At 37.6% G+C, this 25,944-nt stretch overlaps 1 protein-coding gene across 1 annotated transcript in view; it reads left to right on the top strand.

Moving 5' to 3' along the window:
• LOC150058676 (uncharacterized) overlaps nucleotides 1-25,944 on the top strand; it is a 98,601-nt gene that overhangs the window by 10,064 nt on the left and 62,593 nt on the right. Inside the window, exons 4-7 of the mRNA XM_090338796.1 lie at nucleotides 2,127-2,233; nucleotides 8,317-8,454; nucleotides 18,000-18,064; nucleotides 23,824-23,897. Coding sequence (XP_090194922.1) covers nucleotides 2,127-2,233; nucleotides 8,317-8,454; nucleotides 18,000-18,064; nucleotides 23,824-23,897 — 384 coding nt within the window. The remainder of the gene's footprint in view (nucleotides 1-2,126; nucleotides 2,234-8,316; nucleotides 8,455-17,999; nucleotides 18,065-23,823; nucleotides 23,898-25,944) is intronic.

Here is a 25,944-nt window from a genome sequence, read left to right as displayed (position 1 = left end):
ACTCCACTTCCAATTAGCAAAAAAGCTGGGTTGTAGACCAAGAACAGGAAAGCCCAAACTGCATGACCCTGAATTCAAGCCCCAGTGGAGACAAAAATCAAACAACCAATTCTTCCTCTTCCCTGCCCCCTGATTTAAGAATACTCAATGTTAAAATCAGGTTTGTTTATTATAGAACAGTTGTAAATCATGCATCTTATTTTCACTTGACACTGTGTGGAATCAGATCTAAGTATGTTAAGTTCAGAAAAGGATGTATGACATTATTAGCCTGGAAGCTTTAATCATGGAAAGCCATACAGTTATTTAGCTATCCTATGAATTTATCTATTAATTCGTAGTTAACTAAATATAAACTAATTCATGTTAGAAAAATACTTGAGGAAGTTGTTTTGATTCTTTTCTAAATGTTTTCTGGTCTGATATTTTGGTTAAAGTTGATATTGAGAGAAAATATTTCACAGACAAATCCTTTATCCCTAATCATATGGAAACAATTACAAGAGTATACCACAAGGCCTATGGGCTAAACGTGGCCATAGATGAGAATTAATTTGTTCTATTTAAAATTTGGGATTCCTTGTTTAAATTTCTGGGAACTCCAGCAAAAAATCTGGACTCCTTTACAATAGAACAAAATCTAGAGACATAAGGCCAAATAGTACGACACTAAATGTAAGGACCTCCAGGATAAGGAAACAAAAGCCATATAATGAGTGACTGTTGTCCTTAATGTACTATGTTATTGCTCATCTCTTTTGCTGTCCCTTCGTTATCTCATATTGTTACAATTTTCCACCTTGTTATCTGATATATTTTATATGTGCCTAATTGGTTATTTGAAATTGGATAGGGAAGGTGGGAAATCAAGAAAAGAGGGGGGAGGGTGGGAGGGAAATGGGGACCATGTCACGAAAAAGGGTATCAAAGTTTGTGAAGTTATGCACCTCGATCCCACATACATAGAAAAAAGCTGGAAAGTGGTGCTGTGGCTCAAGTGGTAGAGCACTCACCTTGAGGAAATCCCAAGGACAGTGCTCAAGCCTTGAGTTCAAGCCCCAGGACTGGCAAAAAAATTATTCATACCCATTAGCATTAGAATTCTTACTGATAAATTCCTTCAGTTTTTTTTTTTTTTGCCAGTCCTGGGGCTTGAACTCAGAGCCTGCATTTTGCTCAAGGATAGCACTCTGCCACTTGAGCCACAGCACCACTTCTGGCCTTTTCTGAATATGTGGTACCAAGGAATCGAACCCAGGGCTTTGTGCATGATAGGTGAACACTACCACTAGGCTACACACCCTGGCCCTTGTTTTTCTTATGTACATTTCTTTGAAAATAAAAGAGTTAATGAATTTCTCTGAAAAGAAGTTAGTGATTTACTTGGATTTCTAGTAGCAGGTATGCATCAAGGTCATAGGATTATCAGTAAAAATGAGAAAATGTAATTGTTGAGCTATCAAAAATATTTTATCATATAAAAATATCAACCTTCATTTAATACTATACCTTTTAACTTCAAGCCAGTTTCCTTAGTGATGTATTTGGAAAAGTAGAATCTGGCATTGGCAGTTGGAATAGGGCATTATAAATAAAAGAGGATCAATGTGCCTTTTCCATAACTTGGCTCGCTCCACAAAATGGGAAAGTTCTCATCACAGTGCCCATTAAACCTTACTTCTTTAAAAATGCATATTTGCTACAAAAGCATTGTCAAATATGCATTAAGCAACATTATGAACCTTTATAGTAGATTTAGAATGCATAGGTTTATAATATTTCCCAAATATATTTTCATGAATTCTGGGGGCATAATACTTCAAGACGGCATTATCAGCATTTACTCTGATAATGGCTGCCTTGTACACGTTGGAGATGGTGGTTGCTGAGATGTAATATAATGCCTTTGTCCTCATGGAGCTCTTTGTTTAGATGGCATCAGTTACAGGACTCTCACATACCAGGGTAAATGCTGTTTTGTGAAAAGTCCTAGGAAGGTGAGGGGAACATGTGTGAAAGGGGCAGAGATTGCAGTTTATTTCCTCTGTATATGTTTATTTTAAACTCAGTAGAGAAATAAGTAATTTCATGAGTTATACATTGTTTCTTGTTTTTGATTTCCACAGGATGGTCTCACACCACTTTTGCTTGCTTTAAAGGAAAACAAGCAGCAGATGGCAGAATTTTTAATAGAAAATAAAGCCAATATACATGCAGTTGATGAGCTGAATAGGTATAGTTATTTATTATTTTTTTCCCCTCCTTGTGTTCTGCTAGTGGGAAATCACACTCAAATCAGAAATAGCACATTGATAGTAAAAGCTTAGTTTATGTTTATTGAAATATAATATCAAATATCTACACAAATGTTTTAGACTCAGATTCAAAGAACAGTTAAACAGAAGGGTTCCTATTTATTTTTAATGATGAATGATCTGTGTTATTTTTTGAATTAAAGAATTTATTAACATCATATTGCAAATGTCATGTTTAACAAATAAGTATTCAAGAAGGGAATCTCTATAAACAATCACTGGTACATAGATTATAGAACATAATTAAAATTAAGCTGAGGGTTTGTATGTCATAGATACAAATTAGTATATGTAATACAACATGTCTATAGAGTCATATGTCTATAGGCCATCATAGATTTTTATGACTATGTAGTTATGTTTATATCTCCAAAACCATGTCTATAACCTTGGGTACCCAAATATTGAGTCATTGCTGTTGCAGCATTTGGATCATATCCACATATTAAGGATACCATGTGCCTTTTTTTCTTTTGGTCTTGACTTATTTTACTCAACATGATTCACTCTAATTTCATTTACTTCCAAGCAAATGCCATTATTTTATCTTGTCTGTTAATTATGTAGAATTCCACTATATATAGATGTATGTTCATATATATATATATATATATATATATATATATATATATATATATGCATGCAGCAGGGTTCCTCTTTCTCCACAACCCTGCTAGCATTTGTCTTGTTGTTGTCTGAATTCAGCATATTGGCCATTCTAAATGGGGTAAGATGATCTCTGCCGCTGTCTGTGCTGTCCATGCTTGGTACGTGTGGGATTCCTGCATCTGGATTCCACAGCTTCCTGGACCAGTACCGCCTTTGCAGCTCGGAGGCCCCAGCAGCGAGGGGTTGGGGAGGAGTCCTTGTGTTTTACATTCATTGAGAGCATTGGATATAAGCTTTATCTGGGTTTCCTTTCCAGTCTGTATACTTCTCTGTTGCTTCTTAAATTTGTAGTTGTTGATTTCTTAAGACAGTTAGCTCCTGGAATTCCCTGATTCTTTTTGTGGGAGAGAGCTAGCTGGGTCCCTATTGTTTTGACACCATCTTGCTTCCTCTGATCCATGTTATTTATTTTTATTACCTTTAGTGATTGTGCAAGGGGTTCAAATTCAAAATATCAATTTATTCATTTTTTTGCACTTATTTTTATTTTATTTTTTATTGTTGGGGTAATGTTCAGAGGTGTTACAGTTACATTTGCCAGGTAGTAGGTATATTACTTCTCATACATTGATACCTCTTCTCATGTTTTTGTCCCCATTCATCTCCTCTCACCCTCTCCCAATCATCTTGTTCTCCCCCTTCCCTTTCCTATTTCAAATAAACAAATAAACGTATATACAATATACCAGGTAACAAAGTCAGATACAGTAACAATATGAGATTAACCAATGGGCAAAAAAAGAAGAGAAATAACATAGTACATTAGAAATAAAATCACACAAGATAAAGCTCTTGTCTCCATATCCTAGAGATCCTTTCATTAGTCTCATCCTATATGAAATTATGTATCTAAGTTTTGAGCTATTGTAATCCTCTGCTAGGAGAGTCCTAGATATATAATTATTACAAATGAGGCCTATGTTCCTTTGGGTCTGGCTTACTTAACTTAATATGAATTTTTTTCCAAGTCTTTCCATTTCCTTACAAATGGGGCAGTGTCATTCTTTCTTATGGCAGTATAGAATTCCATTGTGTATAAGTAACACATCTTCTTGATCCAAACATCTATTGAAGGGCATCTGGATTGGTTCCATATTTTTCTATGGTAAATAGTGCTGCAATGAACATGGTTGTGCTAGTGGATTTAGTATGTCCTTGTTTCTGGACGATTGGGTAAATGCCAAGTAGTGGAATTGCTGAATCATAGGGGAGTTCTATGTTTAGTCTTTTGAGGAACTGTCATACTGCTTTCCATAGTGGTAGAACGAGTTTACACTCACACCAACAATGTAGTAGTGATCCCTCCTGGCCACATCCCTGCCAGAATCTGTTGTTATTAGTTTTCTTGACAATGGCTATTCTAACCGGAGTAAGGTGGAATCTTAGAGTTGTTTTGATTTGCATTTCTTTTATGACCAGAGATGTCAAGCATTTCTTCATGTGTCTATAGGCCATTTTTATTTCTTCTTCAGAGAAGACTCTCTTTAAGTCTTTGGCCCATCTTTTAATGGGATGGTTGTTTCTTTGGAGATTAGTTTTGGAGTGATTCAATTTTTTGAGCTGTTGATATATTTTAGATATGAAGCCTTTGTCCGTTGTATGGTTAGTGAAGATCTTCTCCCATTCTGTAAGACTTCCTAATTTACTAGCTATGTCCTTTGCCATACAGAAGCTCTGTAGTTTAATGCAGTCCCATTTGTCCAAACTTGCTTCAATTTGTTGTGTTTCTGATTCTTTATTAAGACAGTTTGGAGCTGCAGCAAGGAGACTTAAGGTATTCTTTCTGTAAGTTTTCAGTATATCTGCTTTTATTTCAAGGTCTTTGATCCATCTGGAATTAATCCTGGTGCAGGGTGATATAGAAAGATCCAACTTTAGTTTTCTACAGATGCTTAACCAATTCTACCAGCACCCCTTGTTGAAGAGGCTTCTTTCTTCCATCCTATTTTTTTTTGCTCCCTCATCAAAGATTAGGTGGCCATAGGTCTGCGGATTGATTTCTGGGTCTTCAGTTCTATTCCATTGGTCCTCAGGATTGTTCTTGTGACTGTACCCAACTGTTTTGTTTGGTATTGATAGTCTTCCTGCTAAGAATTGTTTTTGTTATTGGGGGTCTTTTATTATTCCATATGAAAGTTTGGATTGCCTCTTCTATTTCCTTAGGGAATGACATTAGGCTATTGATGGGTATCATGTTGAATTTGTAGATAGCCCTGGGCAGGATTGCCATTTCTTTCTTTCTTTTTTTTTTTTTTTGCCAGTTCTGGGCTTGAGCTCAGGGCCTGGGCACTGTCCTTGGGCTTTCTCAAGGCTAGAGCTCTACCACTTGAGCTTCAGCATCACTTCCAGCTTTTTTCTATGTATGTGGTACCGAGGAATCGAACCTGGGTCTTTGTGCATGCTAGGCAAGCACTCTACCACTAGGCCAAACTCCTGGCCCAGGATTGCCATTTTCACAAGGTTAATTCTTCCAATCCAGGAGCATGGGAGGTTTTTCCACTTCCTCAGTCTGTTTTAATTTCCTTTTTCAGGTCTTTAAAGTTTCCATCATAAAGGTCCTTTACATTCTTAGTTAATTCCTAAGTACTTTATTTTCTTTGAGGCTATTGCAAAAGGAATTGTTTCCCAATTTCTGGATTGCATTCTACTTTGCCAAAGTTTCAAATCAGCTCAAGCAACTTGGGAGTGGAGTCTACAGGGTTCTTTAAATACAGAATCAGGTCATCTGCAGAGGGAAAGTTTCATTTCCTCTTTCCCTATTTGGATACAATATATCAATTTATAAGTGTATCTTATTAATTTTACCCTTTCCACTAATCTCCCACTTTTGTCTCTTGAAGTTACCTTGTTTCATTTTCACTTATTTTTGTTGGATATTATGAATATAGTATGAATTTCAGTTTAATTTTCATACACTATGAAATTCTTAACTATTTTATAACAGTTACTTGTATTTTATACCTTAAGATACTACACAAAGTAAATAATAATATATTAAGTAACGTTAGAAATTATTATACCTCTTTGAAAACTGTTTGCTTCAGATCAATTTCTTTCAAGAATATTGATAAAAGCTTATTCCCAAATTACTATGAACTTCTATTGCCAGATATCTATTCAGATATTTTCCCTTACATAGTATAGTTTATTTTGTTGTGGTAATGTAATAAGCTAATCATCCATGTGTTAAAGTGCCTCAGCAAAACAATATAAAAAGGATGTATTTTGCCAGGTGCAAGTGGGTCATGTCTGTAATTCTAGCTACTTAGGAGGCTGAAATCTGATGATCAAAGTTCAAAGCCAGCCCAGGAACAAAAGTTGGTGAGATTCTATCTCCAAGTAACCACCAGAAAATCGGAAGTGGCTCTGTTGCTCAAGTGGTAGAGTAGTGCAGTAGTAGTCTTGAGCTGAAGAGCACACAGACAGCGCCCAGGTCGAGTTGAAGCCCATGACCAACAATAAATTTAAATAAATAAATAAATAAAAACGCACATTTTGGCTCATAGTTTCAGAGGTTGGCTGTTATATTTTCTCTGGGCTTGAAGTGAGGTACAATAATTAGAGAGTGTGTCCTAGAGGAGGGGAAGTTGCTCCTTACCTGGGATTCAGGAAGCAGAAAGGTGGGCGGAAGAGTCATAGCACAAGATACACGTTTCAAAGGCACAGGGACTTCAGTAACCATTTCCTCCAATTGATTCTCTTTTCTAATAGCCCATTTAACTCTGAACTCCCCAGTTTAGTTACCTAATGAATGAAGTTATCACATGCAGAATCCAGTCACCTCTCAACAACAATGAACTTTTTGCGGAGCACTGTGTCTTCAAATCATAGAATTTTAAAAATTGACTTAATTGCTATGAAAGTAAAATTTAATTGAACAACCTTTCCTTTAGATAAGTCATAGGTTGGTGGTAAAGAGAAGACTTTAGATTCACACAGCATTAGTTTTTGTTACCCCCAGTTTCCCAGGAACTGGAGAACACTTATCAGTAAATACATGTCCTAAAAAGAAAAGGAGGATATATTAAAGTATGATAAGGAATTGTAAGTTTATGTATGTATGGTGTAGGCCTTTGCCTACAACTCTATTATGCTTATAGTTGCCATCATCATTAATATCATTTTATAGAAATAATATGATTATTCTACTCATGACAATAACTCTTTTTTTTCTTTTTTTCCAGTCCTGGGCCTTAAACTTGGGGCCTGAACACCGTCCTTGGACTTTCTCAGGACTAGAGCTCTACCACTTAAGCCACAGCACCACTTCGGGCTTTTCTGTGTATGTGGTATGGAGGAATCAAACTTTGGTCTCGGTGCATGCTAGGCAAGCATTTACCACTAGGCCAAACTCTTGGCTCCATGCCAATAACTTTTAGTTATTGACTTTTGTTTATTTATTTTTGGCAATTGTGGGGCTTGAACTCTGGGCCTGGGTGCTGTCCTTGACCTCGACAGCTCAAGGTTATGGCTCAAAAGCTCTACTACTTGGAACCACAGCGCCACTTCCAACTTACTGACATTTACTTGCTTGTGGGATTTATTATATAAGATGAGAGAAATAATGGAGCATTACTCATTAAAATCTTTACCTACGAGCTGGGAGTGTCGCCTAGTGGTAGAGTGCTTGTCTCACATGGTTAAAGCCTTGGGTTTGATTCCTCAGTACCACATACACAGAAAAAACCAAAAGTGGTGCTGTGCCTCAAGTGGTGGAGTACTAGCCTTAAGAAAGCCCAAGAATAGTGCTCAGGCCCTGAGTTCAAGCCCCAGGACTGTCATTAAAAAAAGGGGGAGTGGGAATGTAGCCTAGTGATTGATTGCTTGCCTAGCATTCACAAAGACCGGGGTTTAATTCCTTCGTGCCATATACATAGGAAAAAAACACCAGAAGTGGTGCTGTGGCTCAAGTGGTAGAGCTCTAGCTTTGAGAAAATCCAAGGACAGTGCTCAGGCCCTGAGTCCAAGCCCAAGACTGGCAAAATAAATAAAATAAAATAAAGATGAATTCTTTACCTACATTAGACACATGGGACCCAGGATATTAATTTTCCTTCATAGCAAGTTCAGTTAGGAAGTTCTCTATGTAATATCCCAATGGGACAAGAGTCATCTGATTGGTTTCTCCTTTTACTTTTGGAGATAACTAACAAAGACTTTTCCTCAGTTTTAGAGATAACTGAAATGTATGATACTTGTTATTGCTGGTATAAATAAATGGCCAATTTTACATACACAGGCATGATATTAAACTTACCAAACCTATTTAATTACCCATGTAAATAAGCATATGGAAATATCAAAAGGTACAATGTTGCCTTTGTTATTTTAGATCAACCCTCATGTATGCTGTCCAACATGAATCAAAACATATGGTGAAGTTTCTTCTACAGCAAGGTGTTGATGTCTTTTTAAAAGATGTTTTTGGATGGTCTGCATTATATTATGCTCTTGGGGGTCACTGTAATGTGTAAGTATTTACATTAAAATGTTAGTTAACTTTAAATTCAGCTTTAAAATAATTATAACTATTACATATTTATTTGTCCTCTGAGATTTTATAGTTTAGATGAAGTAGTTTTGTAATGATAATGAATTAGTAAAAGTTGTCAGCTCGAAACTAAGCAAAGTTTAGAATAATTACAAGGATCAATGCATACAGAATTCCTTATCTCAGGTTAATTTTTGGCAGTACAGTGGATTGAGCCCTTTATGTACTGATACTACCCTCAACTGTAGTAATCAAGTTCTCTAGTCAATACATTTCATTTTTTCAACTTTGGAATTATAAGATCTTTGTTTTTAAGGACCTAAGAATACCTCCATTTTATTTCACTTTATATCATTCGACTCCAATATAAATGGTGTCATATCTATGATTCTTTAAATTATCTATTTATTTATTGAAGTGTTCTGTATGGAAAAATATGCAGTTATCATCCTTAGAGCATTATCTTCTCTACCATTAAAAGAACTTTTCAATATATGAAGTCTCCTTTAGCGCAAGGAATAATCTTGTTTCACAAATCAGATGTAGTGGAACAAAAGAGGATTCCACAGTCATTCTTTTGTTTTTGCTGATTTCGTGGCTCCAGTGTTACTATTAAAACTTCTCTGATTGTAGAGCTTTTGCTCCAGTTATTACTGATCCTGATATTTCACACATTTATTAAGACTTAAAATTTTCATTGGAAGAGCTCAGGGACGGTGATCAGGCCCAAATTTCAAGCCCCATGATGGACAAAAATTTTTCCCCCCATTGGATATGCATTGAGTATTATGACTGCATTTTTCCTATTCATCTCTTCATTTGTTTATTCCTTTGATCTTACATTCTGCATCTTTTTTTTTTGCCAGTCCTGGGACTTGAACTCAGAGCCTGATCACTACCCTTGGGCTTCTTCAAGGCTATCACTTATGGTTTTTTCTGTGTATGTGGTACTCAGGGTTTCATGCATGCTAGGCAAGCACTCTACCACTATGCTACACTCCTAGCTCCACCTTCTGAATCTTTTTTTTTTTTCCAGTCATGAGGCTTGAACTCAGGGCCTGAACACTGTCCTTGGACTTTTCTCAAGGCTAGTGTTCTACCACTTTAGCCACAGCACCACTTCCAGCTTTTTTCTATGTATGTGTTACCAAGGAATCGAACCTGGGTCTTTGTGCAGGTTAGGCAAGCACTCTACCACTAGGCCAAACCCCCAACCCTCACCTTCTGAATCTTTTTTTTTTGCCAGTCCTTGGCTTGAGCTCAGGGCCTGAGCACTCTCCTTGGGTTTTCTCAAGGCTAGAGCTCTACCACTTGAGCCTCATCACCATTTCTGGCTTTTTTCTATGTATGTGGCACCGAAGAATTGAACCCGGGTCTTCGTGCGTGCTAGGCAAGCACTCCACCACTAAGCCAAACTCCCGGCCCTGAATCTTTTTTTTTTTAAATAACAGTTCTTTCCATTATTTTGTTTTCTCAAGGGGAGCTAAGAAAACCAACCTCAGAAAACAAAACACCCTATACATTGGTCTAGGCTAAATGAGTGTGAAATTTCAGTGGAGGAAAGAATCATGAAAACCTCAAGGTTTTAAGAAAGGCTCTTGATTCAACTGTCTCTATCTACACACTCTTATTCCTTACTCAAAGTCCATCAATTCTAGAGTTTTCTGATCTGTAAAAGGATCAAAGGAGCAGGGGCAGACATGGACAGAGGGTAGGGATAGTACAAGAGGCAAACCAATCAGTAAGCTACTGGCTTAAAAAATAAGTAGTGGCTTCCTCATTCCACAGCTTCTAGCAAATGCCTTTGAGCAGGTATGTGAATTGTCCCATCTGGCAGGACGTCAACTAGGGCCAAGAACCTAGAGGGAGGAATGAAAGGGACAAGAGACACGAAGAAGGCATCAAGACAAGCGTTCTGATCAAGCTGCGAATTTTATTTTTTACACAGGGGTTTATATGCCTCTTCAGGAGAGGCAGGAGGGGGTTGGGGTATAGGAACTGCTCGGGGTAGGGGGTCCGGTAGTAGGATGTTTGCTCCTGCTACGGGTAGAGGCCAGGTGATAGGATGTTTGCATATCAACGCAAGCAGGCATGGGTTGCTTAGTGACCTAATTACAAGATGCAGGCACATTCTTACACTAAGAATTCAGGGAGGGGGAGAATGTCTCCGACAGTGAATGCTTTTGGAGGAACAGAATGGACATGAGATGACAAGTCTGAATTTCTAAAGCTTCCAGGTTTCAAGAGAGTGTGGATGTATTTGAGCTTTCAGAAAGGACAGCATTTAGAAGGGCAAAACCAGGCCACACAAGACTCCCATACCCCCAAGTCCTACTCACAAGAAGAAAAGAAAAAAGCCATCCACAGTTTTTGGAGGTCACACCATTCCCCGAGTGCCCGGTGCAAAATAATCTGTCACTTCTCAAAAAGTTTTTCAACCACAATTTCCCCATTTATCTTGGTCCCCAAGTGGTCCTGTTTACTAGTGGCCTGTAGACTCAATTCTAACTGCTTCCCCTGGGGGGTAAGAAAATAGTTTCCCCTAGGCTGACCCCAATAACTCAGAGTTAAAGTAAGAGAAAGGGCTGTCAGCCCACATATTAAGGATACCATGCGCCTTTTGTTCCTTTTGTCTTGTCTCACTCAGCATGATTCGCTCTAGATTCATCCACTTCCCTGCAAATGCCATTATTTTATCTTGTCTGTTGGCTATGTAGAATTCCACTGTATATATATACACCACATTTTCTGTATCTGCGTTAGGGCATCTGGATTGTTTCCATCCCCTGGCTATTGTGAGTAGCGCAGAGATGAACACAGCTGAGCAGGTGTCCTTATCATACGTTGGGTTATGATGTTCAGGGTAGATGCCCAGAAGTGGTATGGTGGGATCAGAGGGAAGGTCAATTTTCAGTTCTTTAAGAAACCTCCATAGTGCTTTCCAGAGTGGCTGAAAAAGTTTAAAATCCCACCAGCAGTGTAGTAAGGTTCCTTTTTCTCTACAACCCCATCAGCATCTGTCATTGTCTGAGTTCAAAATCTTGGGCATTCTTGTTGGGGTAAGGTGGTATCTTAGGGTTGTTTTCATTTGCATTTCCTTTATGACCATGGATGATGAACATTTTCTCATATGCTTTTCTGCCATTTTAACCTCCTCTTCTGATAAGTCTCTCTTTAGTTCCCTTGCCCATTTAGTGAATGGTTTGTTGGGTTTGGGGGGATTAGTTTCTTGAGTTCCCTGTAGATACTGGATATTAAACATTTGTCAGATGTATTATTGGTAAATATTTTTTCCCAGTTGGTTAGCTGTCTCTCTACTTTTGTCACTATGCTTTTATCTGTGCAGAAACTTTTTATTTTTAGGTAGTTCCATTTATCGAATCTCTCTCCAATCTGTTGTGACCCTGGGATTCTGTTCAGGAATCTTTTGCCTGTGCCTATGAGGTCCAGTGTCTCGCCTACTCTATCATGTAGCAGTATCATGGTTTCCAGTCTGACATTGAGGTCTTTGATCACCTTGAGATAATGCTTGTGCATGACGAAAGGCTAGGGTCAATTTGTAGTTTTCTGCATGTGGCTCTCCAGTTTTGCCAGCACCAATAATGGTATAGACTGTGTTTGTTCCACTGTATATCTTTGGCTCCTTTGTAAAATACAAGTTGACTATAGGTATGTGGTTCTATTTCTGGATCTTCTGTTCTGTTCCATTGATCTTCTGGTCTATTTTTGTGCTAATAACATGCGTTTTTTTGTTATTATGGCTCTATAGTAGAGTTTGAAATCTGGTATTGTAATACCACCAGCATTGCTCTTTTTGCCTAGAATTGTTTTGGCTATTCTAGGTCTTTTCCTCTTCCATATGAACCTTTGGATTGTATCTTCTATTTCAGTGAAGTAGGTCTCTGGGAGGCAACATATAGATGGGTCTTGTTTCTTAATCCAGTCTGCTCCTCTGTGTCTTTTGATTGGCTCGTTCAGCCCATTCACATTTAGGGAAATTATGGAAAAGTGGTCAGTGTCCTTTGTCATTATTTAATTTTACTTCTGAGTTTCTTCCTCTTTTTTCACCTTTTGTGTGTAGTGATTTATAGGTAATTGCTTCTTGATATGGGTTCTAGCTGATCTGCAATTTGTTCTTGATTATTTAATATTTTTTGTAATGCTGATTTCGTGTGCATGTATTCATATAGCTTCTCTTTGGAATGAAATATTCTTGTTTCACCCTCAAATGTAAATGCTAGTTTTGCTGGATAAATCAGTCTGCATTGGCATTTGTTGGTCTTCAGGGTATGAATGATGTTTTTCCAAGCTTTTCTTGTATTTAGGGTTTGTGTGAAGAGGTCTGCAGTTAATCTAATTTTTTCCCATTGTAGTATAGCTCGCTCTTTCTTTCTTTCTTTCTTTCTTTCTTTCTTTCTTTCTTTCTTTCTTTCTTAGCAGCATTTAACATCAGCTCTTTGGTATTCGGTTCTAGTGTTTTTACTATGATGTGTCTAGAAGAGTTCCTTCTAGGATCTTTCCTGTTTGGAGTCCTGAAACCTTCAATAATGTGAATATTTTCCCTTTTAAGGTTGGGGAAGTTCTCTGCTATGATTTTGGTGAATAAAGGTTGCATTTCTTTATCAAGGTACTCCATCCCTTCATCAATCTCTATTATGGGAAGATTAGATTTCTTGGCTGCATCTGCCAGGTTCTGGAGTTCTCTTTGGTGAATTCTGACTGACTTCTCCAGGCTGAAGAGTCTCTGTTCCAGCTCTTGCATTCTATCTTCCGTTCCTGATGTCCTATTCTCCATCGCAGTCAATCTGTGCTTCATGCATCCATTTTTGTTTGAATTGTGGACACTGAGCTGATCATGTCTGCTGAGAGGGTATTAATCTATTATTCCACTTCTCTTTTGAATTCAAGGAGCTCCTTGGTAATTTCCAGCTTTTGTTTTTGGAATTCTGCTTTAATCTATTTAGTCATGTCCACAATCATCTCCTTGAATATAGTCATGTTTCGTGTCTCTTCAGGTGTCATTTCTTGGGATGGTGACATCTCTCTTGTCCCTTCACTCTTTTTTTAAAATTTTTTATTGTAATTAATAAAAGGGTTACATGATATTTGCCAGATAGAAGGTGCATTAATTCACATACATTGATACCCTTCCACCCACACCCCCTCCCTTCACTCTTATTTCCTTTTGGGCTTGGTGTGGGACTTTGATTATTTATATATGTCGTAACTCGTTGTTGTGCTTTCCGAGGTATCAAAGACTGTTGTTGTAGGTTTGCTCTGTGTCGGTAGGTGGTGGTCTTTACTTGGTTTGGGACTGGTGGCTCTGGGAATCTGTGTATACGTGTGGTTTTCAGCCAGTTTAGTTCTGCTGCTGACTAGGTCAGAGTGTAATTTTTACAGGTGTTTGGGCCGTTTGCAGAGGCTGTGTGCTGCTTCACAGCTATCTCACAATCCAACCAGTGGCCCCACAGTGGGCTGTAGGATGGAGTTGTGCACTTCAGTTTCAGCTAGCCCGGCATATGGCTGTTTTCCTGCTCTGTTCCCAGGGGCGGGGCCCAGACAAGGGCCTGGGTTTTGGGAATTTCTGGTAGCTCTCAGCTAAACCAACCCAACTGGATTCTGCTCTGTTCCCAGGGGCGGGGCTTAGCTGAGGACTTGGGCTCTGAGGGTAGAGCCACGCCTTTCTGGCTCTCAGAGGGCAAACTCAGCCCCTGCTGGTCTGTCCTTCAGTTCCCTGCTGTGTTTCACTGCTTTCCCTGAGAGTCTTTTTGTGACTTGGTGGGGGGCCCCTTGGTGTTGTCTTGCTGGAGGCTCCCAGCAGGAGGGCTCCTTGCTTAAGATTGGGTCAGTCGGATGCTGGCTCCCAGACTCCCACACACCCCTACCCGCTGTTGGAAGGCAGGGTCTCAGTGCCCCTCAGTCTCCAGTTTCAGTGGCCTGGGAGAGGAGGTTGTTGGGCGGGTGGGAGCAGGGACACCTCCACCCCCCCTTGTTGGGGTTCTGGGTCTTAGCGCCCTCCCGCTTCTGGGTCTCCAGTCAATGGTCTGGGGGAGGGGGCTGTTGGGGGAAGGGGCAGTATTCCGAATTCCTTGCCCCCTGCACTTTCCAGTCTTTCTTGGGCAGGGTGGAGGGGTCTGGGTTAAGTTCTGTAGCTCACCACCAGCTCTGCTTTCCTGATGGGTTTTGGGGAACCCGCTGGACTACTTACTCCTTGGGTTTTGGCTGTGTGCTCCTCCATGGTGTTAGAGGGTTGTTTGCTTCCTCTCTGGTCTCTGCCGCCATCTGTGCTGCCCTTGCCCGGTCTGTGTGGTTCCTGCATCTAGAATCGGCTGCTTGCTGGCATTGCTGGAGGTTGGGGCTTCCCAGGCCAGGCACCCTCTACCATGGCTTAGTGGGCAGTGAAGGGGTGGGGGAGGGCTCCTCGCATTTTGGATTCTTTGAGAACACTGGATATAAGCTTAATCTGGATTTCTTTTCTGGTTTGTGTACTTATCCATTGTTTCTTGAATTTGTAGTTGTGGGTTTTTTTTTTAAGATAGTTGGCTCATGGGATTCCCTGATTCTCTCTCTGTTTTTGTGGGAGTGAGCTAGGCTGGGTCCCTATTGTCTCGGCGCCATCTTCAGTGATATTCATTTTATTGGACTGTGAGTTAATTTTTCTAAGAAATTATACCATTTGACGTATTCCATGCATATACCATACTTCAGATATGTTGCATAGACTTTCATGCAACCTCATATTGGTTTACTTGTACCTTTTATAAATTAGATCTAGCTTCCACATTTGAGAGTAAATATTCATCCTCTATTGTGTTGCTAGTGATTTATTTCACTTAATCTTTTGTGTTTGCTTTTGTTTTGTATTTTGTCGGTCATGGGAGTTGAACTCTGAGCCTGAGTGTTGTCCCCCGGCTTTTCAGCTCAAGACTACTGCCCTACTCCTTGGGCCACAGTGTCACTTTCAGTTTTCTGGTGATTAATTGGAGATAAGAGTCTCATATAAGGACTTTTTAGTGACCAGGCTGACTTTGAACCGCAATCCTCAGATTTCAGCTACCTGAGTAGCTAGGATTACAAGTGTGAGCCACTGTGCTCAGCTCTATGTCACTTAAACTTTTTTCAGGTTCACCTATTTCCTTGCAAATGATGTAATATTAATGGAGGAGCCAAACTATATATATATATATACATACACCAAATTTTCTTGGTCTATACATCCATTAAAAGGCATTTGGGCTGTGTTTTATTACCACTGTAATAAACCCATGAATGATATTGCTGGATTGGGTAGTTCTACATTTAAGTTTTTCAGGAAACTCCATCTGTTTTGCAGATTGTTTGTGCCTGTTTGCATACTCACCAAAAGTGTATTAGGGTTTTTTTTTTCCTCCCACAATCATGCCAATGCCTGTGTGTGTGTGTGTGTGTGTGTGTGTGTGTGTGTGTGTGTGTGTGTGTTTGTTTGGATAATGGTCATTCTAACTTCAGTAAGGAAGAATCTCAGTGTCATTTTGATTGATATTTCTTTGATGGTCAGGAATGTTGAGCAGTGTCTATTGGCCATTTACAGTTCTTTTGAGAAGAATCTATTTAGCTCATTTGCTGATTTACCCATTAGTTTGTTTATTGCTTCAGTTTTCTCTAGTAAGTAAGGTTGTGGGTTGGTGGAAAGTATATTAAGCAGGCAAAGATGAGTACAGGAGAGAAAGCAGCTTGTCGAAATGACAGGATGTCTCTCAAGAGAAGAGAAGCAGTCAGGCAAACCCTATATGCAGTGTGTATCTTTTGTTGAAAAAGTAGAAATACTGGAAATCTATTAGTAAGAACTTTAGCACTTCCTCTCTCTCTCCCTCTCTCCCTCCCTCTCTCCTGTCCTCTCTTCCTTTCTTCCTTTTTCTTTTTTCTTTTTTTTGCCAGTCCTGGGCCTTGAATTCAGGGCCTGGTATTCTCCTTGAGCTTTCTCAAGACCAGCGCCTACCTCACAGCACCACTTCTGGCTTTTTCCGTGTGTGTGGTACTGAGTAATTGAACCTACGGCTTCATGCATACTAGACAAGCAGTCTATCATTAGGCCAAACTCCTGGCCCCTTGTCTGTATTTCTAATGAGCCAGAGCATAGTTAAGCCAGCAGGTTTTGCTTAGACTAGCACCTGCTTTTGGGGAGAATGAGGAAAGGCACATATGTGGGAAATCTCTTTTACCTTTCTTGGTCTGAAATCATTCCTGGAATATCATACAGTGATCATCTGAGTTTTTTATTTTAAATGCAAACTAGCTCAACCATGAAATGGATATTGCTTATATTTGGAAGGTCCCAGTTTTAGAGGTATATTGTAGGCCTATATGCATTCCTGCTCCTGTCTATATGCCTACTGTAGGACTGGCTAATGTCTATTTATGCATTAAGAGAATTTTGTCTTCCAAGTCAGTTTGCCTTCCAAACTCAGTACTATTCTATTAGTTATTTACTGATCCTGAGTTTTACTAATTTTCTGCCCTTGCTGTGATTGATTAGTTTGCTAATTTGGGACAGTTAGTTATTTAAGGAGCTACTACAGTAATAAAAGTTGTTTATAAATAATCAAAATTATAAATAACTGAAATGCTGTGCTTTTCAAGATTGCAAAATAGAAATGTGAGTAGCCAAAAATAGCATTTGTAATTTTCTGATAAACATAATGTTCAATCTTTTTTTTTTTCTGGTCAATCATGGGACTTGAGCACTGAGCATGGGTGCTGTCTCTGAGCTCTTCAGCTCAAGGTTACCACTTTACCCCTTGAGCCACAGCACCATTTCCATTCTTGTGGTGGTTAATTGGAGATAAGAGTTTCACAGAATTTAGTGCCTGGACTGGCTTTGAACTGTGACCCTCAGATCTCAGCCTCCTGAGTAGCAAGGATTACAGGTGTGAGTCACTATGCCCAGCTGCATTTCAATCTTAAACTCTGAAAAAATGATAGAATTTATTAGGGATTATAATATAATATGGTCTTCAAAAATACTTCTTTCTTTTCCATTTTTATGAATGTTTTATATGAATTTTCTTAGCTTTCATAATAATATGGTAAACTAGGAAGTGGCTCTGTGGCTCAAGTGGTAGAGCTCAGGGACAGCACTGAAGCCCAGAGTTCAAGCCCCTTGAACAACATATATACATACATATATATATATATATATGTAATTATTACTAAAGGTACAAAATCCTTAATGCTTAAAAGATTTTTAGCCTAACATAAATGGATTTTTAAAAAGAAGAAATTGTTTATTGTAGAAATAGAATATCTTTTAAGTCTGGGTACTTTCCACTGTATCTGCTGAGCTCTGTTGCCCTCTATTGAGGATCATTTCACCTTTGTCTTCTTTCATTATGCATTTTGTAAAAATTTGTTCAGCTCAGTTTTGAAACATATGGAATATCAGAAGTAATGCTTAGATTATCTTAAATGCCCCAATTTAATGTATTTGGTAGTAGTTTTCATATCAATATCAAAATAATTTTCTTTATCATTCTTTAAATTCATAGCATTAAGAAAACACTTTCTAAATATGAAGAAAATATACTTAGAAGTATTCCATGCAACTATCCTGGTAAGTTTTTTGTTTTCCCTTTCTTTCTTTCCTTTCCTTTCCTTTCTTTTCCTTTTCTTTCCTTTCCTTTCCTTTTCTTTTCTTTTTGCCAGTCCTGTGGCTTGAACTCAGAGCATGAGCACTGTTGTTTGGCTTTCTCAATGCTAGTACTCTACCACTTGAGCCACAGCACCACTTCCAGCTGCCATATATATATATATATATATATATATATATATATATATATATATATATATATATATATGGTACCAGCCCCTGGTAAGATATTTGACAGTGAATTTCTTTTTTTCCATATATTTTTATTGTAATTAACAGAAGGGTTACATTATATTCACCAGATAGAAGGTGCATTACTTCACAAACATTGATACCCTTTCTCATGTCTTGGTCCCTATTTCCCTCCCCTCAGCCCCACCCCTAATCTTGTTTTCCCCCCTTCCCTATCTGATTTCAAACAACCAAATAAGCATATATACAATATATCAAATAACAAGGTGAAATACTGTAACAATATGACATGACCAAGGGACAGCAAAAGAGATGAGAAATAATATAGTACATTAAGGACAACAATCACTCATTATATGGCTTTTGTTTCTATATCCTGGAGGTCCTTTCATGTAGTGTCATATTATAAGGCCTTATGTATCTAGGTTTTGTTCTATTGTAAATCTCTGCTAGGAGAACCCAAGGTTTCTACTGATTATGACAAATGAAGGAAAGCATTGAGCCTATTGTTTCTTTGAGTCTGGCTTACTTCACTTGATATGATTTTTTTCTAAGTCTTTCCATTTCCTTACAAATGGGGTGATGTCTTTCTTTCTGACAGCAGCATAGAATTCCACTGTGTATAAATACCACATCTTATTGATCCACTCATCAACTGAGGGACATCTGGGTTGGTTCCATATCTTTGCTATGGTAAATAGTGCTGCAGTGAACATCATTGTGCTACTGGATTTAATATGTCCTTTATTTCTGGATGATTGGGTAAATGCCAAGTAGTGGAATTGCTGGGTCATAGGGGAGCTCTATGTTTAATCTTTTGAGGAGCTGCCATACTGCTTTCCATAGTGGTTGAATGGGTTTGCACTCCCACCAACAGTATAGTAGTGATCCCTCCTGGCCACATCCCCACCATTATCTGTTGTTATTAGATTTCTTGATCATGGCTAGTCTCACTGGAGTGAGGTGGAATCTTAGTGTTGTTTTGATTTGCATTTCTTTTATGGCCAGAGATGTCGAGCATTTCTTCATGTGTCTATAGGCCATTCTTATTTCTTTTTCAGAGAAGACTCTCTTTAAGTCTTTGGCCCATCTTTTAATGGTTGTTTCTTTGGAGAGACTCAATTTTTTGAGCTGCTGATATATTTTAGATATATTTAGATATTTGTCCATTGTATGGTTAGTGAAGATCTTCTCCCACTCTGTAGGCTTTCTAGTTAGTTTGCTTGCTATATCCTTTACCATACAGAAGCTTTGCAGGTTAATGCAGTCCCACTTATGCAGACGTTCTCTCATTTGTTGTGTTTCTTGGTCCTTATTAAGAAAGTTTTGACCTATGCCAAGGAGACCTAGTGTATCTCCTATTCCATCTTGTAAAGTTTTCAGTGTACTTGACAGTGAATTTCTCTTGATTGTCCTATTCTGCAGAAAAAAGCACCTTGAGAAAGTTTTGATTCAAAAAGAACAACCAGGTATCAGTGGCTGATACCTGTAATCATCCTAGCTACCCAGGAGGCTGAGATCTGAGATTTGTGATTCCAAGCCAGACCAGGCAACTAACCTCCAGAAAAGCAAAATTGGAGTTGTGCTTCAAAATGGTAGAGCACTAGTCTTGAGCAAAAAAGTTGACAGATAGTGCCAAAGCCCAGAGTTCAAGCCTCATGAACAAACAAAACAAAAAGCAAAGAAACCAGGCACTAAAGGCTCATGTCAGTAAGCCTAGATACTCAGGAGGCTGAGACAGAGGATCAGCCAATATCAGTAGAAAAGTCCTAGATATTCCATCTCTAAAAAAACTAGCTTATCCAAATAGAGGCATGTTCAAATTGTAGAACACTGGCTGCTAGCATGCACCAGGCCTCTTAGTTCAAGCTCAGGTAATAGTACAAGTAAGTAACATCAGGGATAAACTGTATTAAATTTTTTTGATCTAAGTTCCTAGTAATTTTACATTATTTAAGAAATCATATTTCAAAAGTATAACATACTCAAAAAATGTGGCTTAGTCAAGTTTTGGATTGTCATAAGGGGTTGTAGGTAATGGTCTGTGATAAAATTGAAGTGATAACGGTCTGTGATAAAATTGAAGTTTCTATTTTGATTGTAAACATTTCATTTAGAAACTGAATATTATTCTATAGCTTTCTGTATTAATGTAATTTGTGTCACTAATACAAAATATTATTTTATACCTTATTATTTGCTTGTTTTTTGTGCTTAATTAAATTTATTTCATGTATTTTTGAATTATCTAATCAAGGAGATAGACACATTGTTAGTTTGGCATATTTTAATAAATTTCTTCTTATCATTTTCATATTTGTACAGAAAATTTAAAGATATTGATCACTCATTATTATTATTATTATTATTATTATTATTATTATTATTATTTTTGTGGGTCATGGTGCTTGAACTCTGGACCTGGGCACTGTTCCTGAGCTCTTCAGTTAAAGGCTACACCCCCTACCCCTGGGCCTGGGCATTGTCCCTGAGTTTTTCAGCTTAAGTCTAACACACTACCCCTGAGCCACAGCCCCACTTCCTGTTTTTTTTTTTCTAGTGATTATTTGGAGATAAGAGTCTCATGGTCTTTAGTGCCCTGGCTGGCTTTGGATTGTGATCCTCAGATTTTAGCCTCCTGAGTAACTAGGATTATAGGCATGAGCCACCATTCCTGGTTCATTATTCTTTCTTGTACTCTTCCAGTGTGAAACTGTACCTCTTTTCTTTCTCAAGTAGTCTGCCTTCTACTTTCATGTTTTTTCTCAGGTTTGAGAAATATTTGATGATTCTCATCATGACTGGACTAAATTTCAATCCCATTAGTAGCATGTGAGTGTTCTTTTCCCTTGACTTCTTGCCAGCATTTGTTGTTTGTTTCCTTAATGATAATCATTCTGAAAGGAGAATCTCAGTGTAGTTTTGGGTGCAAATTTCCTGATGCCTAATGAAGGGGAGCATATTCATATATTTAATAATCATTTATAAATTTTGAGAACTGTTTCTCCATTTGAACTAATTGGCCTAAGGGCTTAGATCTCAGGACATCTTGCTTACTGGCAGGTGTTTGACACATGAGCCATGTTTATGAGCTCCTTTTTTGCTATGTGTTTTATTGTTGTATTTATTTATTTATTTATTTACTTATTAATTTTCAGTTTGTCATGGGGCTTGAACTCTTGGCATGGGCACTGTCCCTGAGCTCTTCAGCTCAAGGCTAGCACTCTACTATTTGAGCCACAGAGCCACTTCTGGCTTTTTCTGTGTATGTAGTATCCAGGAATCGCACCCAAGGCTTCATGCATACTAGGTGAGCACTCTACAACTAGGCCATGCTCCGGGCCCTAATTTTATTTATTTATTTGATGGGATCTTGGTATTTTTGCTGAGATGATTAAGGCCTGGCCTTATGTCTTCCTAACTCTGTCCTCCTATATAGATGGAATTACTGTCATCCATCAGCATACCGGGCTTATTTTGGATATGGAATCTTAGCAACTATTTCTTTGGGCTGGCCTTGAAATGAATCTGCATAATCTCTACATTCAGAGCATTGGTGTGAGCTACTGTACCTAGCCTTATGAGTCCATTTACTGAATGGATTTTCAGTTCTACTGGTGTTTAATTTTTTGAGTTGCTTGTATATTCTGGGAAAACTTATCGCTTGTTAATGTATAGTTCACAAATAATTCTTTCTGGTCCTTATGCTGTGACTTACTCTGGTGTTTTCTTTGACAGGAGAAATCTTTTAATTCGATGCAATTGCCACTTGTCAATTTTTAATATTTTCTGAGTTATCTGAGTTATTCAGAAAGGCATTACCTATGTCTGCTTTCTGCTAAATGTTCCAAGGTTTCAAGGTTTGCATTAAAGTTTTCAATTCATTATGAAACTATTTTGTACCAAGTGGAAAAAGGGGTCTAGTTTCAGTGTTCTACATGTGGATATTCAGTTTCCTCAGCGCCATTTGTTGGAGAGACAAATTTTACCATCGCTCTTGAGAATCTGATGGCTCTGGCTGTGCGGATTTATTTCTTGGTCCTTTGTTGTAGTCCATTAGTACATATATCTGTTAATGTGTGAGCAACAGGATGTTGTATTATCATGGCTTTGTAGAATAATTTGAAATTGTTACACCTCTAGCTATGCGCAGGATTACATTGGCTAGTTGCAGTCTCTCTGCTTACATATAAAATTTTTGTATTGTTATTCTCTTTCTATGTTGGAATTTCATGAGGATCACATTTTAAAATCTCAGGTTTGGAAGTATGGCTTTTAAGGAAGGTTATTTTTGTCATGTAGTGAATATAGAATATAGGACATCCTTTTCTTTTAGTGACTTCAATTTTCCTTCCTTGGTTTATTGTTTTTGTTGTTTTGTTTTGTTTTTGCTGGTCATGGGACTTGAAATCTGGGCTTGGGTCTTGTCCTGAGATCTTTCACTCTACCCCTTGAGCCAACAGTTCCACTTAGCTATTAATTGGACATAAGAGTCTCATGGACTTTAGTGCCTGGGCTGGCTTTTAACCAGGTTTATAGTTTTTATTTTAAATAGACCTATCTTCTATCCTTAGTTAGGTTTATTGCCAGGTATTTTTGAGACTATTCAGAATGTTTTTGTATTGTCCTTCTTAGTCTTTTGCCACTAAACTCTAGAAGAGCAATTCATACTTGTATGTTAATTTTGTATCTTGGTACTTTGCTAAATGTTTTCAAGGCATGGTCTATTTTCATATATATAATTATTGCTTGTAACCAGTCATGTAATCAAGTCAGCTGTAAGGAAATATACAATATAACATAAAATGTATTTTCTTACCCCAGTCATGTATGCTATATTTTGGGTAAGATTATTAACATGATTTGGAGTTGTGAACACAAATGCAACTTTTAAGTTACTTCCATAAATAAGTGCTTTTTTCCCTTGCCAATCCTGGGCCTACGCAGGGCCTAAGCATGATTCTTGAGCTTTCTCAAGGTTAGCACTCTACCCTTAAGCCACAGCACCACTTCTGGCTTTTCTGTGTATGTGGTAGCAAGGAAGGGCTTTGTGCATGCTAGGTAAACACTCTACCATTAGGCCATGTGCTTTGCTTTTGTTTTCCTTTTTTTTATTGGCTAAGAAATGGCTGTATCTTTTTTTGAGCTAATGAGGATTGAACTCAGGGTTTTGACCTAATGACAATTAACCTAATGATAGTTCACAAATTGAATCCTATTATGTCAGGATTCATATCTATAGTCATTTTGCTTTTAGGATTATTGCTCAGATAGGGTCTCCCACTAAAAATTCTCCTATATCTGCCTCTTGAGTAGCCAAGTCTATAGACATGTACCACCAGGTATGACTTGTTTATGAGAGTGTGCTAACTTTTGCCCTGGCTGGCCTTAAATCACTATCTTCCTGTCTCTGCCTCCTGAGTAGCTAGCATTCACTTACAGCTTTCTATTTTTTAAAGTGTTTAAGTGTTTTTTTAAGTGGTTTAACTGTGTGAAGCATGTTGTTTTAAATAAATGTATAAACTTGACAGGAAAACAAAATTTAGAAGTGATATTAGAGGAAGAACAGAAAAAACATGATGGAAGGAAAAATATCAGGTCTCAGGTATGCCAAAATTTTAAATTCATCATTCTGGCTTAATGGTTGTTGTAATTGTTTTAAAATGGAGCACATTGTAATTAAGTTGCCTTTAAGAAATGTTCTTTACGAATCAGTCTATCCCTCCAGCATATAGAAACAAAAGGCATATAACGAGTGATTATTGTCCTTAATGTACTATGTTATCTCTCATCTCTTTTTCTGTCCTTTGGTTATCTCATATTGTTACAGTATTTCACCTTGTTGTCTGATATATTGTATATATGCTTATTTGGTTATTTGAAATCCGATAGAGAAGGGGGCAAAACAAGATGAGGGGCGGAGGTTGGGGGAGGGAAATGGGGACCAAGACATGAGAAAGGGTATCAATGTTTGTGAAGTAATGCACCTTCTATCTGGTGAATATAATGTAACCCTTCTATTAATTACAATAAAAATATACGAGAAAAATCAGTCTATCATGTTTGACTTATAATATTTTATTATGTCATTTAAATTAGACATTGTATTATTGTAGCATGTTAAATTTATTATAATATTATAATACTTATAGTATTTCCACTAAGTATACAACTTGGTATGTTTCTAACATCTATAGTAATTATGGCTAAAGTAGTTTATTGTTGGAATTTATGCAAATGTTTCTTTTTGTTGTTCAATGGTATAACACTTACTATTAGTATAACATATTATTTAAATTATAAAGATGATCAGATTAAATTTATCTGTACTAATATAGCTGAAGTTATGAGCATGTCCATGTTCAAAATTGATAACCATTTTTATTAAAGTCTTTATGCACTGTTTTTAGTAGACATTAGAATACATTGTAACTGAACTTAACACAGATATGAAATTGCTTAACAGTACCAAAATTTATAATTTAAAGTTTGAGAATCTGATTTTGTTCTGATTGGTGTTTATTGACTTCGCCTTTTAATAAATCAGTGTTTGTCTCATTTGCAATGACTAATGCTCAGAAAAAGCACATGAAGCACAAGGGCTTCATTTTAAAATTTTGATGAGTCCAAATCTTCTTAAATGTAATGACAACTCTTTAATATTAAATCAACAAATTTAGTTTTTGGGAAAACTAACACATAATAAATTAAATTTGTTTCAAACACCAGTAAGAAAACGAAATGCGTAATTCATTGTTTTCTCTTACATTAGTCCAAGGTTAATTATTTTCACTTTTTCTTTACAGTTCCACTGATCTGAGAATGACCAAACATATATTAGAAGTTTAATATTAAATTTTAGGTATCTTCTTTCATTTCTTTGTCCATGTCCTGTGATTTCTGGTAGGTAAAATCAGTTTAGGTAAAACATGTACACTGGCAGATAAAATACTTGTGACTCAAGTCAAGAAAATCAATCACTTTTGCATGCTTTGGTACAAATGAAGAAAAATAGCAAAGTACAAAAACTGACAGTAAGCACCTTAGAAATGGTAGCTGTTGAAATGAAAAGAGTGCAAGTGTTTAAAACACAAATGAAAAGAATATGACCTGAATTACTGCATTAAACCAGTAACCCCAACCACTTAGGGTGCAGAAATGGTAAGATCTAGGTTCATAGTCACTCCTGTCCTGAGGTATGTGAGGCTCCATCTAAGTGGAAAAAAGAGGTATAGTGCATGCACTTGCCCCCCAAGTTGTGATGGTAAGTATAAGTAAGAACTTGCGTAGTTCAGGCTAAAATGACCAAAGCAAGATCATATCTCCAAATCAATCAAAGCAAAAGTGTGGAAGACTCTCTCACTGGTAAAGCACTTTGAACAAAGTTGAGGTCTTGAATTCAAACCTAACTACAGCCAAAACTGAAAAAAATCAGGAAGACCTATGATCCAAAATATTTCTTATTGGATCTTATATTTTAGATGTATTTAGTAAACCAAAGCAGCAGTGGGTTACCCACTCCAAAGAAATGAACCATATATTCAAATAAAAGCAGCAACAATGACAACAATTATTTCTGTTGTTGACAAAAACAAAACCCATATGAGATTTGTATCTGAAACCTGTAAGTGATAATCACAGGGCTAATAAAT

The sequence above is a fragment of the Megascapheus bottae genome, chromosome 9, assembly GCF_031878675.1.
Source record: "Megascapheus bottae isolate mThoBot1 chromosome 9, mThoBot2.hap1, whole genome shotgun sequence".
In the NCBI taxonomy this organism is placed as follows: domain Eukaryota; kingdom Metazoa; phylum Chordata; class Mammalia; order Rodentia; family Geomyidae; genus Megascapheus; species Megascapheus bottae.
The sequence above is the reverse complement of the archived record's forward strand: the minus strand, read 5'-3'. Positions and strand labels throughout refer to the sequence as shown.